Raw genomic sequence first — 17,144 nt, 5'->3', positions numbered from 1 at the left:
TCTTTCAATCTTGCTTACATCTTTCCCGTAGGCAGGTGATCAAAACTGTACACAACACTCCAAATTAAGCCTCACCGACATCTCTTACAACTTCAACATAACGTCCCATCTCCTGTACACAATACATTAATTTATGAAGGCTAATGTGCCAAAAGTTTTCTTTGCAACCCTATCTACTACCTGTGATGCCACTTTCAATGAATTATGACCCTGTATTTCCAGATTCCTTTGTTCCACCACACTCCTCAGTGCCCTAACGTTCACTGTGTAAGACCTACCCTGGTTGGTCCTACTGAAGTGCAAAATCTTGCACTTATCTGCATTAAATTCCATCCACTATTTTTCAGTCCATTTTTCTATTTGACATAAATCCCTCTGCAAGCCATGATAGCCTTCCTCACTGTCCACTACACCCCTAGTCTTGGTGTCACCTGCAAAATTGCTGATCCAGGTAACCACATTATCATCCAGATCTTTGATATGGATGAGAATTAATGAAAGACCCAGCACCAATCCCTGTGGCACAAGCATCCAGTCAGAGGGGCAACCCTCTATGATCACTCTCTGGCTTCTCCCACAAAGCCAGTGTCCAATCCAGTTTACTAACTCATCCTGAATGCTGAGTGACTGAACCTTCTTGACCAGTCTTCCGTGCAGACCTTGTCAAATGTCTTGCTAAAGTCCGTGTAGACAACATCCACTTTCCTGGTAACATCTTCAAAAAACTCTCGAAGATTGTTTAGATATGACCTACCACACATGAAGCCATGCTAACTATCCTTAATCAGTCCATGTCTATCCAAATACTTACATATCCCGTCCCTTAGAATACCTTCCAATAACTTCCCTACAATTTAGATTAGATTATGAGAATACTCAGTCCTCTTTTATTGTCATTTAGAAATGCATACATGCATTAAGAAATGATAAGGTGTTTCTCCAGAGTGATATCACAGAAAACAGGACAGACCAAAGACTAACACTGACAGAACCACATCATTATAACATATAGTTACAGCAGTGCAAAACAATACCATAATTTGATAAAGAACAGACCATGGACACAGTAAAATAAGTCTCAATTCCTGATCGACTTCCAAGTCCCCGATAGCAGGCGGCAAAAGGGAGAAACTCCTTGCCATAAACCTCCAGGCGCCAACAACTTGCCGATGCCTTGGAAGCAGCCGACCACAGCCGACACTGAGTCCATCCGTCTGAAAACTTTGAGCCTCCGACCAGCCCTTCCGATACAGCCTCCTGAGCGCCACCCTCTGCCGAGCGCCTTCGACCTAGCTCCAGCCGCCAAAACAAACAAAGCCGAGGATTTTGGGGCCTTCAGCTCCGGAGATTCCGGTTACCACACAGTAGCAGCGGCAGTGAAGCGGGCATTTCAGAAGTTTTCCAGATGTTCCTCTGTACTCTGATGTCCGTCTCCATCAAATCAGAATTGTGCACAGTACCCTACTTGACAGATTACAGATATCATTCATCAGAGAGGCCGCGTGTGCTGCGTCGCGCTGCCATCTTCTTCTCCTCCTCCTCCTCAAGAATTGATTCAAGATTCATTTATTATCAAAGAATGTATAAATTATACAACCTAGAGATCTACTAGCTCACAGGTAGCCACAAAGCAGGAAACCCGAAGGAACTCAATTAAAGATGAAAAGTAGAATAAAAATAAATAATAAAAGACCAACACATGGTGCGCAAGAGAAAGAAAAAAAATCATGCAAATAATTGAAGTGAACAACAGGTGATGTCAGACTCACTGGCTTATAATTTCCTGGTTTATGTTTAGAACCTTTTTAAAACAGCAAAACAACATTGGCTATCCTCCATTCCTCTGGTATCTCACCCGTCGCTAAGGATGATGCAAATATCTCCACTAGGGCCCCGACAGTTTCTGCATTTGCCTCCTATAGGAACAAGGGAACACCTATCAGGCCCTGGGGATTTATCCACCCTGATTTGCCTCAGGGTAACAAATGCCTCCTCCTCTGTAATCTGTATAGAGTCCGTTAAGTTGATGCCACTTTGCCTCACTCCTATAGATTCTGTGTTTGCCTCCTGAGTAAATACGGATGCAATGAATTCATTTAAGATCTCTCCCATCTGTTTTGGCTCCTCACATGCATTGCCATTCTGGTTTTCCAGAGGACCAGTTTTGTCCCTTGCAATCCTTTGCTCTTAACATGTTTGTAGAATCCCTTAGGATTCTCTTTCACCTTGTCTACTAGATCAACTTCATGTCTTCTTTTAGCCCTCCTGATTTCTTTATGAAGTGTTCTGTTGTATTTCTTGTACTCCATGAACACCTTATTTGTTCCTCCTTGCCTATACCTGCTATGCATCTCCTTGTTATCTTTACTTTTTATTTCACACAGACAGTGGTGAACCTGTGGAATTCTCTGCCACAGGAAACAGTTGAGGCCAGTTCATTGGCTATATTTAAGAGGGAGTTAGATACGGCCCTTGTGGCTAAAGGGATCAGGGGGTATGGAGGGAAGGCTGGTACAGGGTTCTGAGTTGGATGATCAGCCATGATCATACTGAATGGCGGTGCAGGCTCGAAGGGCCGAATGGCCACCTCCTGCACCTATTTTCTATGTTTCTATGTTTTTATTCTGACAGGCACATACAAGTATTTTACTCTCAAAGTTTCATGTTTGAAGGCCTCCCACTTTCCAAGTACACCTTTGCCGGGAAATGCCTGTCCCCAGCCACACTTGCCTGATCATTTCTGATACCATCAAAATTGGCCTTCCTCTCATCCAGAATCTCAACCCATGGACTGGACCTATCCTTTTCCATATTTACTTTGAAACCAATAGCATTACAATCATTAGATGCAAAATGTTCACCGAAACAAACTTCTGTCTCATTCCCTAATAGGAGAACAAGTATCACACACTCTCTCATTGAGACTTCTACGTACTGATGAAGGAGACCTTGACAAATTCTATCCCATCTAGTCCTTTTACAGTATGGGACTCCCAGTCAATATGTGAAAAATGGAAGTTATCTACTATAACAACCTTTTGTTTCTTACAACAGTTTGTGATGTCTTAACAAATTTGTTCCTCTAAATCCCTAGGACTGTTGGGTGGTCTGCAATATAGCCCCTTTAAAATGGTCATACCTTTCTTCTTTCTCAGTCCCACCCATAACACCTCACTAGTTGAGTTCTCCAGTCTGTCTTGATGGAGCACTGCCGTGACACTTTCCCTGACAAGTAACTCCACCCCTCCTCTTTAATCCTTCCCGCTCTGTCACTTCTAATACGACGGAATCCCAGAATGTTAAGCTGCCAGCCCTGCCCCTCCTGCAACCAAGTGTCACGAATGGCTACAACGTCATAATTCCAGGTGTTGATCCATGCCCTGAGCTCATCCACCTTTCCTGTGACACCTCTTGCAGTGAAATGCACCCAGCTCAGGACACGAGTTGCACCATGCTCAACCCCTTGATTCCTGACTTTGTCTGAGGTCTTACCAAACATCTGTCTCCACAACCTCTCCAACTATCTGTTCTGGCACTCTGGTTCCCATCCCCTTCAATTCTAGTTTAAACTCCACTGTGCAATATTAACAGACCTTCCCGCTATGATATTTGGCCCCTTCCAGTTCAGGTGCAAACTGTCCCTTTTGTACAGGTTCCACCTTCCCTGGAAGGGAATGGACTCATTCATCTTGTCCATCTGACCATGGACTCATCTCCACCTACCTGCCTTTTCTCCACCACGTTTAGTTCCCCTACTATGCAAAGATCTATCCAACCTTGTCTTAAATATATTTACTGAGGTAACCTCCACTGCTTCATTGGGCAGAGAATTCCACAGATTCATCACCCTTTGGGAGATGCAGTTCCTTCTCATCACCATCTTAAATCTACTTCGCCGAATCTTGAGGCTATGCCCCCTAGTTCTAGTCTCACCTACCAGTGGAAACAACTTTCCTGCCTCTATCATATCTATACCTTTCATAACTTTATAAGTTTCCATAAGATCTCCTCTCGTTCTTCTGAATTCCAACAAGTTCAGTCCCAGGTGATTCAATCTCTCCTCATAGTCTAACCCCCTCATCCCTGGAATCAACCTGGTGAACCTCCTCCTTCAAAGCCAGTACATCCTTCCTCAAGTAAGTGTGTGAGGGGGTGGTTCTGTCAGTATTGTCTTGTTTTGTTCTGTTGTCATCGTTGATGATGCTTGTGGCTAGCTGAGCACGTGGGTGCGCTATGCTGGTGCTGGAATGTGTGGAGACTTTTGCAGGCCATCCCCAGCACATCCTCGGATGTGTTGGTGGTTCACACAAATGACACATTTCACAGTATGTTTCGACATACATGTGGTAAATAAATCTGAAGCAAGAGAAGATCAAAATGGTATATTATTTGTGGAGATGGAAAAAGTGAGTGTTGTTCTGAATTGATACTAAAAATTAAAGGTTAGCTTTCTTTGCCACATGACCATCAAAACATGAGAAGTACAGTGAAATGCATAGTTTGTGTAAGTGACTAACCTAGTGTGAGGATGTGCTAGGGGCAGCCTGCAAGTGTGGCAAAAATAGCAAGCTCACACCTTGCCAACCCTGACCTGTACATCTTTGGAATGAGGAAGGAGAGGGGAGAGCACCTTTCTTCATAAACATAATGTGAAGGAAAACACAGGAATCTCAGAATGCAGTTCACGGACCACTGAAAATAGGCGGGTAGATATTTTGGGTATGATTACTTTAGGTATGAGTACGAGAGGGCATGACTTAAGGATCAAAGGAAGCCAATTCAGAACAGAAACGCGAAGAAATTTTTACAGTCAGAGGGTGGTGAATCTATGGAATTTGTTGCCACGGGCAGCAGTGGAGGCCAAGTCATTGGGTGTATTTAAGGCAGAGATTGATAGATATCTGAGGAGCCAGGGTATCAAAGGTTATGGTGAGAAGGCGGGGGAGTGGGACTAAATGGGAGAATGGATCAGCTCATGATAAAATGGTGGAGCAGACTTGATGGGCCGAATGGCCGACTTCTGCTCCTTTGTCTTATGGTCATATGGTCTTGTGAGGATTGGAGGACATTTCCATTTTGTGGACCATGCAGCAAATATACGGTCATGTCAGAATGTATAAAACACCCATTAAAACATAATTTAAACCACAGTGTGCAGTTCTGGACATCACATTGTGGAAACAATGTGGTTGCACTGGGAGAATGCAGGGCAGATTCACAAGGACGTTGTCGGGATACCTAAACTTGGTTATGTCGATGGGGGAGACTGATTTCCTCGGAATGAAAAGGATGAGTGGTGATCTTCTGGCAGTTTCTACATCATGAGGAGCATAGATAGAGTGAATAGTGGCGTCTTTTTTTCCGCGTCTAGCTTTAAAACTAGAGAGGATTAAGGAGAGAAGAAAAAGATTTAAAGGACAGGTTTTCACACAGAGCATAGTAGATGTATGGAAGAACAAGATGAAAATTAAATGACTGGATGAAATAAAGCAATAACTCTGATTGAAAATATATCCCAAGCTGCAAGGAGGAAGTAACAGAGGCTCTGACTACCATTTTCCTTTCTGACCGCAGGCATTTCACTGGGATACTAGAAGGTTCCTAAAGTAATTTTTAACTGATGATGAAGAAGGTTGAAAGGGATGAAAGTGGTGAGGAAACGATTCTGAGGAGTAGTGTCAACCGTCACTGGGATGTAGATGTAGCTGACAAGGCCACATAGCCTTACTACCCTTAAACTGAATGGCTTGCTGACTAATTTCAGAGGACAGTTAAGACGTAATCACGCTACTTTTGGTCTGCTTTCAGTGAACCAATTTTAACAGATATTTTCCCTGAATTAAGAATTTAAATTTCTGATGTACAGTAAGTACCATGATGGGTACTCTGGGTTGTTGGTCTGGCTCCAAACAACTTACCCACTGCACCATCACAGACAGAAAGCTACATATTATGAACTTAAGAAACAGAATGTGTCACTCAGTCCCCCCTGCCTGGGTGGCAGGGGTCTAGAGGGCTGTGGTCCAGGTGTGGGTCAATGGGACTAGGCAGAATAACAGTTTGGCATGGACTAGATGGGCTGAAGGGCTGTGCTGTATGACTCTGTGACTCCTGTCACCACTCTCCAGCACTAAGGACATTTATTCCCTCAATATTCAAAAATCTATCAGACCCTGACCTGCAGTTACACGCTGACTTCGGTTCTTTGTGGAAACGGGACCCTCTCTCGGGGCCTCACGACCGGCCGCTATTCGATACGCCAAGGATGCAGCCTGGAGTACTCGCGCGCCTTCAGGGTGCCGGATTTTCGTGGCTCTGGAGGCGGGCAGATTCAAGGCTGGTAGCGCGTGCCTGATGCGTCGTGGGAAACGGAAGATCGTAAGCAGCAAGTTGCTTTGTTATTTCTCCCCTCTCGCTGTGAAATGGAGACACCTCTTTTTCCCTTATTAGGGAGAGCAAGAGAGCCTGTGGTATGTCGAATTACCGGGTAAACGAGTAGTCTTTGGGGTACTGCAAGCCTGTGTCTTTATTGATGCTTTGCTGCACGCTTGAGTGCCCGGTGGGGGGTGCCGATGTGTTTTTGCTGGTGGGGAGGGGGGGTTGTCACTTCGCTGCTGCTTATGTGTGGGTGAGGGAGGGGCTTTGAAGTTCTAACATTTAACTGTCATTCATTCTTTGAGGCACTCCTCTGTTTTCATGGATGTTTGCAAAGAAGAATAATTTCAGGATGTATATTGTATACATTTCTCTGACATTAAATGTACCTATTAAGAAAGACCTTCACCACCCACGGTGTGCTCTTTTTTTTTAATGCATTGCACCACAAAACAACAAACCGTGACATGTCAGTAATTTTAAACCTGATCCTGAGAAACAGATTTGCACAAACACAAACACTGCCCATCCCTACAGCTGGTTTAGTGGGTGCCAAATATCTTTCAACTGTCTTTCAAATCAAGCATAGCATGCTAGTGTTGTGTTTATATGGTTAGGTTTCTCACTGAACCTGAGCCAATCTCAACTTGGTGCAAAATCAAAATTTCATATAACTGGTCAGTGTTGCAATAGAGGTTGGAACACTGGTTGTTCTATACATTTTCCACATGAAGCTAAATCTGCTTTGGTCACTTTCCTTCCCTTTTTCATGATCTGCTGCAGTGTAAAACCCTCGAGTCCTTGCACTCTTTTGCATCTGTCTTCTTGATTATTGCCAGTTTACATTGCTTCATCCTTGGGGGTTATAATTTCATTTGTCTTGCTATGGAACTCTCCTCACCAGAGACCTCCCACCACGCTTTCAGCCACCAGTCCTAATATGGACCAAACTTTGACAATCATTTCCCTGATGTGCTTTGAGATGTTTCACCACACCAGAAATGTTCATGCAAATGCAAGTTATCATTGCTGATTGAACTCAAACTCAAACTGTTAGAAAGCACTAAAATAATGAATGGAATCAGAAACTAGGCAGTTGCGACCTGTCCATCACATTTATTGATGATTATCAGTGTCCACAGTTGGCGTGTTTTCTCTTCGCATTTGTAGATGTGTCCCAAAACTCTATGCTCAATCCAAGATCGTGTGTTCACTTTCACAACTTCCCCTGTTTCTTCAGAAGTTCGACGAAGAATTCATTGCAGGCGATGGTGATGGCCGTCACCAAGTGAATGAACTCCTGGAAATCTACCTGACCATCAAAGTTCACGTCCAGGTCTCTCATGATGACGTCCACGGCATTGGGGTCTTTCTGATACTGCAGGAAAAGAACAGATTAAGAGAAAAACTAGCAAATGTTCAGAGGATGTTTGCATGGCATTCTGCATAGTTAAGTTCCAATGAGACGGGGAAAGGATGGTAGGGTACAGGAACCATGGTGTACAAAGGCTGTTGAAAATCTAGTCAAGAAGAAAAGAAAAACTTACAGAAGGTTCAAAAAAACTAGGTAATGATAGAGAGCTAGAAAATTATAAGGCTAGCAGGAAGGAGCTTAAGAATGAAATTAGGAAAGCCAGAAGGGGCCATGAGAAGGCCTTGGCAAGTAGGATTAAGGAAAACCCCAAGGCATTCTACAAGTATGTGAAGAGCAAGAGGATAAGATGTGAGAGAATAGGACCAATCAAGTGTGACAGTGGGAAAGTGTATATGGAGCCGGAGGAGGTAGCAGAGGTACTTAATGAATATTTTGCTTCAGTATTCACTACGGCAAAGGATCTTGGCAATTGTAGGGATGACTTACAGTGCATTGAAAAACTTGAGCATATAGACATTAAGAAAGAGGATGTGCTGGAGCTTTTGGAAAGCATCATTATGGATCAGTCACCGGGACCAGACGAGATGTACCGCAGGCTACTGTGAGAGGTGAGGGAGGAGATTGCTGAGCCTCTGACGATGATCATTGCACCATCAATGGGGACGGGAGAGGTTCCGGAGGATTGGAGGGTTTCAGATGTTGTTCCCTTATTCAAGAAAGGGAATAGGGATAGCCCTGGAAATTATAGACCAGTGAGTCTTACTTCAGTGGTTGGTATGTTGATGGAGAAGATCCTGAAAGGCAGGATTTATGAACATTTGGAGAGCCATAATTTGATTAGGAATAGTCAGCATGGCTTTGTGGAAGGCAGGTTTTGCCTTACGAGCCTGACTGAAGTTTTTGAGGATGTGAGTAAACGCACTGATGAAGGTAGAGCTATAGATGTAGTGTATATGGATTTCAGCAAGACATTTGATAAGGTACCCCATGTAAGGCTTATTGAGGAAATAAGGAGGCATGGGATCCAAGGGACCTTGCTTTGTGGATCCAGAATTGGCTTACCCAGAGGAGGCAAAGCGTGATTGTATTCTGCATGGAGGTTATCAGTTGTGTGCCTCAGGAATCTGTACTTGGACCCCTTCTGTTCATGATTTTTATAAATGACCTGGATGAGGAAGTGGAAGGGATGGGTTAGTAAATTTGCTGATGATTGAAAGGTTGGGTGTTTTGTGGATTGTGTGGAGGGCTGTCAGAGGTTACAGCGGGATATTGATAGGGTGCAAAACTGGGCTGAGAAGTGACAGATGAAGTTCAACCCAGATAAGTGTGAGGTGTTTCATTTTGGTAGGTCAAATATGATGACAGAATATAGTATTAATGGTAAGACTTTTGGCAATGTGGAGGATCAGAGGGATCTTGAAGTCCGAGACCATAGGACACTGAAAGCTGCTATGCAGGTTGACTGTGTGGTTAAGAAGGCGTACAGTGTATTGGCCTTCATCAACCATGGGATTGAGTTCAAAAGCCGAGAGGTAATATCATAGCTCTGTAGGACCCTGTTCAGACCCCACTTGTGTTATACGGGGGCCGTGGATGGTAGACCCAAATGCAAGACAGAGACACTGAAGTATTAGGAACAGGACTAGGTTTGTCAAGAAAGCAAGGGAAGAAACAACACTGGACATTGACACAGGCCCTGGACAAGACTAGGATTCAGGGCCTGGGCTAGGACTTGGAATAGAAACATGGGACCCGGACGGGGAACTAGGAACGAGGAGCCTGGACTAGGAATACGGAGCTCCAGAACCAGAGCCTGGACAAGGACCCAGAACCTGGGTCTTCACTCAGAACTGGAAGCCGGAACTAGGCTAGGCATCAGGACTAGGATCTTGGCAAGGACAGGATGTAGCTACAGGACAGGACGAGGTACCCCAGCACTGGGCTGGGCGAGGCACGTGGACTGGAAGAGGCAAATGGATTGGAAGAAGACACAAATCCTTGGACGTGGACTGGACGCTCAGAGCCCTGGATGAGGTACTCTAGGGCAGGACGAGGCTCTTGGACTAGGTTTGGCTTGGCTCTTGGGTACGGAGCCGGGACTCCTCCTTGGAGCACAGGGCCGGGACCCTTTCTAGGACGCAGAGCCGGGATGACTGCTGAGGACACTTGCCGAGGGACTCCTGGACTGGACGAGGCACATGGACAGGACGAAAATACAAAGCCTTGACTTGGACAGGACTGGAACATGGTGCCTGGAACTTGGAACACAGAACACAGAGCTGGGACGCCTCCTTGGGACAGAACTTAGGGCTGGGGCTTTACACAGAGTCAGGACCCCTCCTTGGGAACAGGACCTAGGGCCAGGACTCTTCTTTGATACGGACACTAAATATGGGGACACAAAGACATAGTTCCACTGTCAACGACAGATAGTTCCTTATCTTGGCATGGGAAGGCTCCGGTCTCACTCCGGCAGTCAAACTTGACGGGGATGCAGGCGAGGCTTCAGAAGGAAGGGGAAGGGAACAGTCCAGCAGGGAATCCTTGGTTTGAGAGGTATTTATGTGCTAGCCCAAAACGAGAATCAGGTGCCTCAATTAAGGCACCCAATGGGACGAGGGAAAACAGGAAAACCTGGAATAAGGAATCGACGGACCGGACTGTGAACCGGAATGTAGACTTTACAGACCGGACCATGACAACTTGGAGTACTGTGCCCAGTTCTGGTCACCTCACTACAGGAAGGATGTGGAAACTATAGAAAGGGTGCAGAGGAGATTTACATTGATGTTGCCTGGATAGGGGAGCATGCCTTATGAGAGTAGATTGAGTGAACTTGGCCTTTTCTCCTTGGAGTGACGAAGGATGAGAGGTGACCTGATAGAGGTGAATTAGATGATGAGAGGCATTGATCGTGTGGTTAGTCAGAGGCTTTCTCGCAGGGCTGAAATGGCTAATACGAGAGGGCACAGTTTTAAGATGCTTGGAAGTAGGTACAGAGGAGATGTCAGGGGCAAGTTTTTTTACGCAGAGTGGTGAGTGCGTGGAATGGGCTGCCGGCAACGGTGGTGGAGGCGGATACAATAGGATCTTTTAAGAGACACTTGGATAGATATATGGAGCTTAGAAAAACAGAGGGCTATGGGTAACACTAGGTAATTTCTGAAGTAAGTACATGTTCAGCACAGCATTGTAGGTCAAAGGGCCTGTATTGTTCTATAGGCTTTATATGTTTCTCTGTTTCTAAGTACATGTGTGTTCCTGAATAGACAGCCTCACCTTCTCTTATTCAAGCTCTGCCCCTCCAAGGAACAGTTCCTTAAATATATCAGATTAATGTTATACAGTCCTTCTGATCTCCTGCTCCCATTACAAAGATTCCCCAGACATTCATGAGCCCAAATTAATAATATTTCCTCTCTCCCTACCCACAGTGTATTTTCCTTGGAGACAATATTGAAACATAAATAAGACAATTACTTTGAGCAAACCTCTTGCAAATTATTTCCATATCAACAGGGCAGGATGAGTCAGACTTTTGCATAAAAAATGGTCCTGATCTCACACCATCACCTCTCCTCCTAATTCCTTCCAGCCTTCCCCATCCCCCATCTCACCCATCACCTCAGTAATCCCCAACAAGACATGCTCAAAGTGCTGGAGGAACTCAGCAGGCCAGGCAGCATCAATGAAAATGTATACACAGTTGACGTTTCGGGCCAAGACCCTTCTTCTGGACTGGAAATGAAGGGGGAGGAGGCCAGAATAAAAAGTTGGGTGGGTGGGAGTGTAGGAGGACAGCCAGAAGATGATCGGTGAAGACTGAAGGCTAGGTTTCCACATCCCTTAAATAACTGTGTTGGGAGGATGGTGTTGGCAGTAGTGCATCTCCCCTTCCTCAAGTGTGATGGTGGCGTCCACTAGATATCTACATGAGTCTCGGTAACGGAATGAATTTGACGTTAGTAAAAGTGTAAACGCTCCAGAAACTCAGTGGGTGTCTTAAGCACATTCCAGTGTGGGAATGGGAGTCTCAAACCTGGGTGGATGATTGTGGATCAGCAGGACTGGTGGCGTACACTAAACCTTTGAGCTCTGGGTTTAGCTTATCTCTTGATGCTGCAATTTCAGCAAAAATGAAAGAATAGGGCATTGGGTGAAAGTCGGGTGCTGAGATTCTGGAAACTTTTCCTGGTGCACTGTGAGTACTTGAGCAGGGGGTCTAAAAGCCAGCAAGATCAGTGGAAGGACACCGTATTAGGATCCATTATTAACCACCATAAGGAAATATATCAATAAGATTGAAAAAGTACGGAGAACATTTATAGGAATGTTGCTGGGACTTGAGAACCTGAGTTATGAGGAGAGTGTGCTGTTGTGCTCCATGACTCCGTGACTCCACTGAACTCTGAAAGTGAAATCGTACAGAATATAAGAGTCCATTGGATAACTATGGGGGAAAATAATTAAATCTATAGAGGAAACACAATATAGAGTGAATAAAAGTTGGAGAAGTTGGAGTTGTGTCCTTTGGAACAGAGGAGCTGAAGGAATTTAATTGAGGTGCATAAAATGATGAGGGCCCTTGACAGACTAAAAGGGAAAGACTTATTTTACTTACCAGAGGGGTCAAAATCCTGGGGGCACAGGGTACATGATGTCTGTGAGGAGTTTGTATCTTCTCTCCGTGACCGTGTGGGTTTCCTCTGGAGGCTTCAGTTTCCTCCCACAGTTCAAAGATGTACAGTTGGTAGGTTAATTGGTAAATTGTCCTGTGATTAGGCTGGGGCTATGTTGGGGGTTGCTGAACAGTACAGCTCAAAGGGCCAGAATGGTCTATTCCACACTGAATCTCACATCATAAATAAATAAAATGGTAGTCAGGGTTGGACAGAGTTCAATCAAGTGAGCTCTCATCAAGATTTGATACAATGCACAATCCAAAGTCCCTGCTGTTCACTGTCATTTTTTAAAATAACTTTCGGTCTTTGCTTTAGATTTATTACCTTGGGTAGTGTTCAAAGGGGAAAGATAAGAATGAAGTTTTCACCCAATGAGTGATAGGGATCCTGATCTCCGTGTCTACAAAGGTGGTGTGTTCATCATAATTAAACAGAACTAGGGTGTGAACTTGAAGAACAGTGGGTGGAAGGTAGTGTTGGAAGAGAAGCTGGAGACTGGGTGGCCTTTTATTGACTGCATGAACCTACTTCAATGTAATAAATTTTAAATTTTCAATGATTCTAAAGTCCTAATCTGGGATCAAGCATCTGGGACCTGGAGGTAGGATATATTCAAATCTCTTTGAATGCTGCATTTTCCCCAATTCTGTTGGCTTCTTAATTAGTCCTGCCTTTTCTTTAATGTGTTAGCCAAAACTGTGTGTCTAATTAAGCTGCAGTCAATCTAATGTATACAATTCTAGAATAACCTTCACATTCTTGTATTCTGTGCCTCTGCTGTTAAAGGAAACCATCCTGGGCTTTTTTTTAACCACCTTATTGATCTGCTAACCTACTTTTTAGGATCTGCGTATATATTCTGGATACACACATGGGCCATCTACCTTCACTCCGGAGCCCAAGTCTGTGAACTGTGTTAGGTAGAACTTACTTAAATAGAGTAGACAGAGCACATTATCACTGACTGCTTCACCCAAGCATAGAAGAAAATAGGCTTAAGATAAAGGACCAACCCATCACTGCTCTGCAAAACCATCCCTACCAGTAGGGTTCTCCTATCCTCCATATCATACCACCTCCAATACCTCCATACACAGTTTAGCTGTTCAGACATATTCTTTCTTCAGCTACTCAATTGTTTTAAAAAATATATTATTATAAAACATAATTGGATTGTTTTGTGATCTTATTTCAAATTAATATTTCATACCCCCGAGTGCGCCAGCAATGTCCCCAGTACACCACTATTTATTACTCACTTGGGATTTCTGTGAAGTTAAACTTACAACGTTTCTCTTTTTTGTTTAATCTACCTTCGGTGACTTTGTCATCCAGGAGACTGGAGGATATATCAGTTTCAGCTTCAACACAGCAGGGAGAGAGGGATAGGGGTTTGTGGACCTCTTTGGATAAAGTAACTAAGGAAGAAGAGCAGTGCCCGTTCCTACTTTTCTCATGTGAGTTGACGTCTAGTAACCACTTAGTCCTGTCCCAGTCTCTGTGCCGTTTACAGTGCATCCACAGCGTAGACAATAAATTGTAGGTGTAAACCTTTCCTGTGGCTGAAGCAATTCAACAAGAGCCTTGTCTGCCCTTTCAGATGGACAGACAAATGAAATAAAAGCAGCCTGGCATTGTTTCCAAAGGTAGCAGGAATTCTCCCGAGTTTCGCGACTGAGCAGTCCCTCTGCATCCATCTGCCGGTTATCTTACTGATATAACCAGTAAATGGTGGAAATATTCAGCGGTCAGTGCTGTGTCTGTGGGGAGAAAACAGAGGCTGGTGGCCTTCCATCAGGACTAATGGACCAAACTAAGATGTTCAACATCCAGAGTCTGTTTGTTTTCTCTCTTCACTCTCACATTACTGTCTACGGGGTTTTACTGCGTGTGAACTAACGACATATTAGGATGCCTACCTCCAGCTCTCTGGAGATCACCGCGGGACCTTCTAGAACATAGAACATAGAATAGTACAGCACAGTACAGGCCCTTCGGCCCGCAATGTTGCTCCGACCCTCAAACCCTGCCTCCCATATAACCCCCCACCTTAAATTCCTCCATATACCTGTCTAGTAGTCTCTTAAATTTCACTAGTGTATCTGTCTCCACCACTGACTCAGGCAGTGCATTCCACGCACCAACCACCCTCTGAGTAAAAAACCTTCCTCTAATATCCCCCTTGAACTTCCCACCCCTTACCTTAAAGCCAGGTCCTCTTGTATTGAGCAGTGGTGCCCTGGGGAATAGGCGCTGGCTATCCACTCTATCTATTCCACTTAATATCTTGTACACCTCTATCATGTCTCCTCTCATCCTCCTTCTCTCCAAAGAGTAAAGCCCTAGCTCCCTTAATCTCTGATCATAATCCATACTCTGAAGCTTTTGTGGAAAGGGAAGCTTAGTTTGCAGCTCCATAACTCAATGGTTTGCATCAAACCACACCCCCTGTGGTTGTGAGTGATAACTAGAACTCATTAATAGAAGAGAGAGAAAATAACCTCCTCACAAACCCCCGAACATCATCCACCCCAGTCCTCACTTTACCCATTCTTCGCTAAAGATCGCGGGCATAGCCGGACTCTCCCATAAACTATTCATAATTCCCTGTATCACTTGATGCCAGTTTCGCATTCATCCTCTTCACGCTGTTTTCTTTCAGCTAGCTCCATAGAGCCTGACCCAGGAGCACCCCCACGATTCTATAATTTACCTTCAGGAAGGCTCCAAGCTCCCCTTGCAATAGGTTCTTGAGTTCAGCCTTGGTCAACGTGTACTTGTCTCCCTCTTGCCCTGAGTATTTGTAGAAGACTTTGATGATTGTATCCATGGCGGTTTCCAGTTGAGATAGCATTTTGTTGTTGAACGCAGGCCGGCTGTGAAGGAGGGGAAAATAAGGGTTGGGTTGGCAAAGAACAGTTTGGGGAAAGCATGAGGTTAGAGTAAGATCGCGTACATTTATCGATACACATCACAGGAAATCTTCGAAAAGCGGCGTAAGTCTCGCACCAGATCCCAAATGAGTTGGTTCTATTCGTTATCTGCCAATGAATGGAATTATATTTATCAAAACAAATCATTTTATCGCTTAAGAATTTAAAAGTTAAACATAGTATCATACTTCACTTGTACAATTGAATCCGCTGTCCAGTGTACCACAAGTCTTCCTTCCTGTCACCAATCAGCAGATTTTAGGGATAAATAACGGGACCAGGGGCTTTAATACAGAACAACTGTCAATCACAGCGATCAAACCCGCCCCGTCTCCGTTCATTGGCCTCTCGGCCAAACAATTCCCGTTATCCACACCAATGAGGCGGCTGCCTAGCGGTGGAACAACAGGTGCCGACTTCCCTGCCGCCCGTCCGGAGGGAATCATTGATCGGAAAACAAGCCGCGAACTCCCGGGGAATCCCTGTCGAAGAGCGGGCTTCCCCAGGGAGGAATCTCTAGCCAAGGCGCCGAGTTCCCAAGAGGACGACCCTCCCGAACACTTGGTGCTGCCGGATTCGCGGAGAAGAGGGAAAGTGCAGCAAGAAACTCGACTTTTTTCCAGGAGGTACCTCAGCCCAATCATTACTGTCTCGATGGAATCTATCCCCCAGGGCTGGAAGGCCCAAACTCAGACGCAAGGGGCTTCTCTCAGGCTGGAGGCGGCCATTTCACAGAAGAAATACTTGTAACATTGTCTGGGTATTGCTGCCTGATACTATTTGTGCTGCCTCTCCTACAATGGAACGCCCCACCCCTACCCCCTCTAGTAATGGCAAGTTGACAGTATTGCTCTCCCTTAGAATAGCCCCTCCAGTAATACAGCAATCTCCAGGCACAGCAACTCAGCAGGGTAGTTCTTCCTCAATACTGCCTCCCCCCCCCCCCCCACACACACTGTGTAGGACTCCCACCAGTACTGACCCTCTGACAGTGAGGCACTCTGTCGGTGCTGCCCAGTCGGTATTCCTCTGACAACCCGCCTCTCCCTTGGTGTAGCAGAGGATTGGGTGTGTGGGGGGTTGTGGTGAGATTCACCTGGGGAGGATTAACAATTTGTGTGTGTGTATGCCTAAATGCGTGTCAAAATGAAAGAGACACATTTCTGTTGGTCTGTAGAGTATGAGGTCATGATAATTTCCTCTGACGGTGCATTCTCATTTCTGAGACGATCATACTTGAAGGGGCTGCCCAGAATGTGCTCCACACAAGTCTCTTGGATCCTAGCGTAATGGTCTGACCTCCGTATACCAAGCCTGCAGTGGTCCTTTGAGTGAGCCTTGGTGCTCTCTTCCATATCCACTCCCAAGTCCATGGGCCATGGAGAGAGTGACACTTTTGTCAGTGGGCTAAATTATATGAGGTCTCCATGCAGTGCTAATTCTGTTGTTAAGTCACTGTAGTGCTATTTCTAATCTGTTTTGGGTTAACGTTATAATTTTTGTGAAGGTGGGTGGGATCCAGTTTGCTGTTAACACCATAGGACTCACTTGTTTAACTCAAAGAGAGGATGAAGTCCAAGTTCCAGAAGAAAGATTTTACAGCACAGCAGCTGGCTGAATAGGGCAGTATTCTGATAGTCATGGGAGATTTTAACATGCAGGTCGATTGGGAAGATCAGGTTGGTAATGGATCTCAAGAGAGTGAGTTTGTTGAATACCCACGAGATGGCTTTTTAGACCAGTTTGTCATTGAGCCTACTAGGGGATTAGTTATACTGG

The 17,144-nt window shown here is 45.0% G+C and overlaps 1 protein-coding gene across 1 annotated transcript; it reads right to left on the bottom strand.

The window, feature by feature from the left end:
• Positions 1-7,516: 7,516 nt before the first annotated feature.
• On the bottom strand, positions 7,517-15,604 carry LOC140188001 (protein S100-A1-like). Its single transcript, XM_072243869.1, has 3 exons — positions 15,554-15,604; positions 15,146-15,308; positions 7,517-7,753 (listed from the first exon to the last, which is right to left on the bottom strand). Exons 2-3 carry the CDS (start codon positions 15,284-15,286, stop codon positions 7,592-7,594), a joined length of 303 nt encoding a protein of 100 aa, XP_072099970.1. The 5' UTR covers positions 15,287-15,308; positions 15,554-15,604; the 3' UTR covers positions 7,517-7,591.
• Positions 15,605-17,144: the final 1,540 nt, after the last annotated feature.

The sequence above is a fragment of the Mobula birostris genome, chromosome 26 (genome assembly GCF_030028105.1).
Source record: "Mobula birostris isolate sMobBir1 chromosome 26, sMobBir1.hap1, whole genome shotgun sequence".
In the NCBI taxonomy this organism is placed as follows: Eukaryota; Metazoa; Chordata; class Chondrichthyes; order Myliobatiformes; family Myliobatidae; genus Mobula; species Mobula birostris.
Note: the sequence above shows the minus strand (reverse complement) of the source record. Positions and strands in the feature narration are given on the sequence as shown.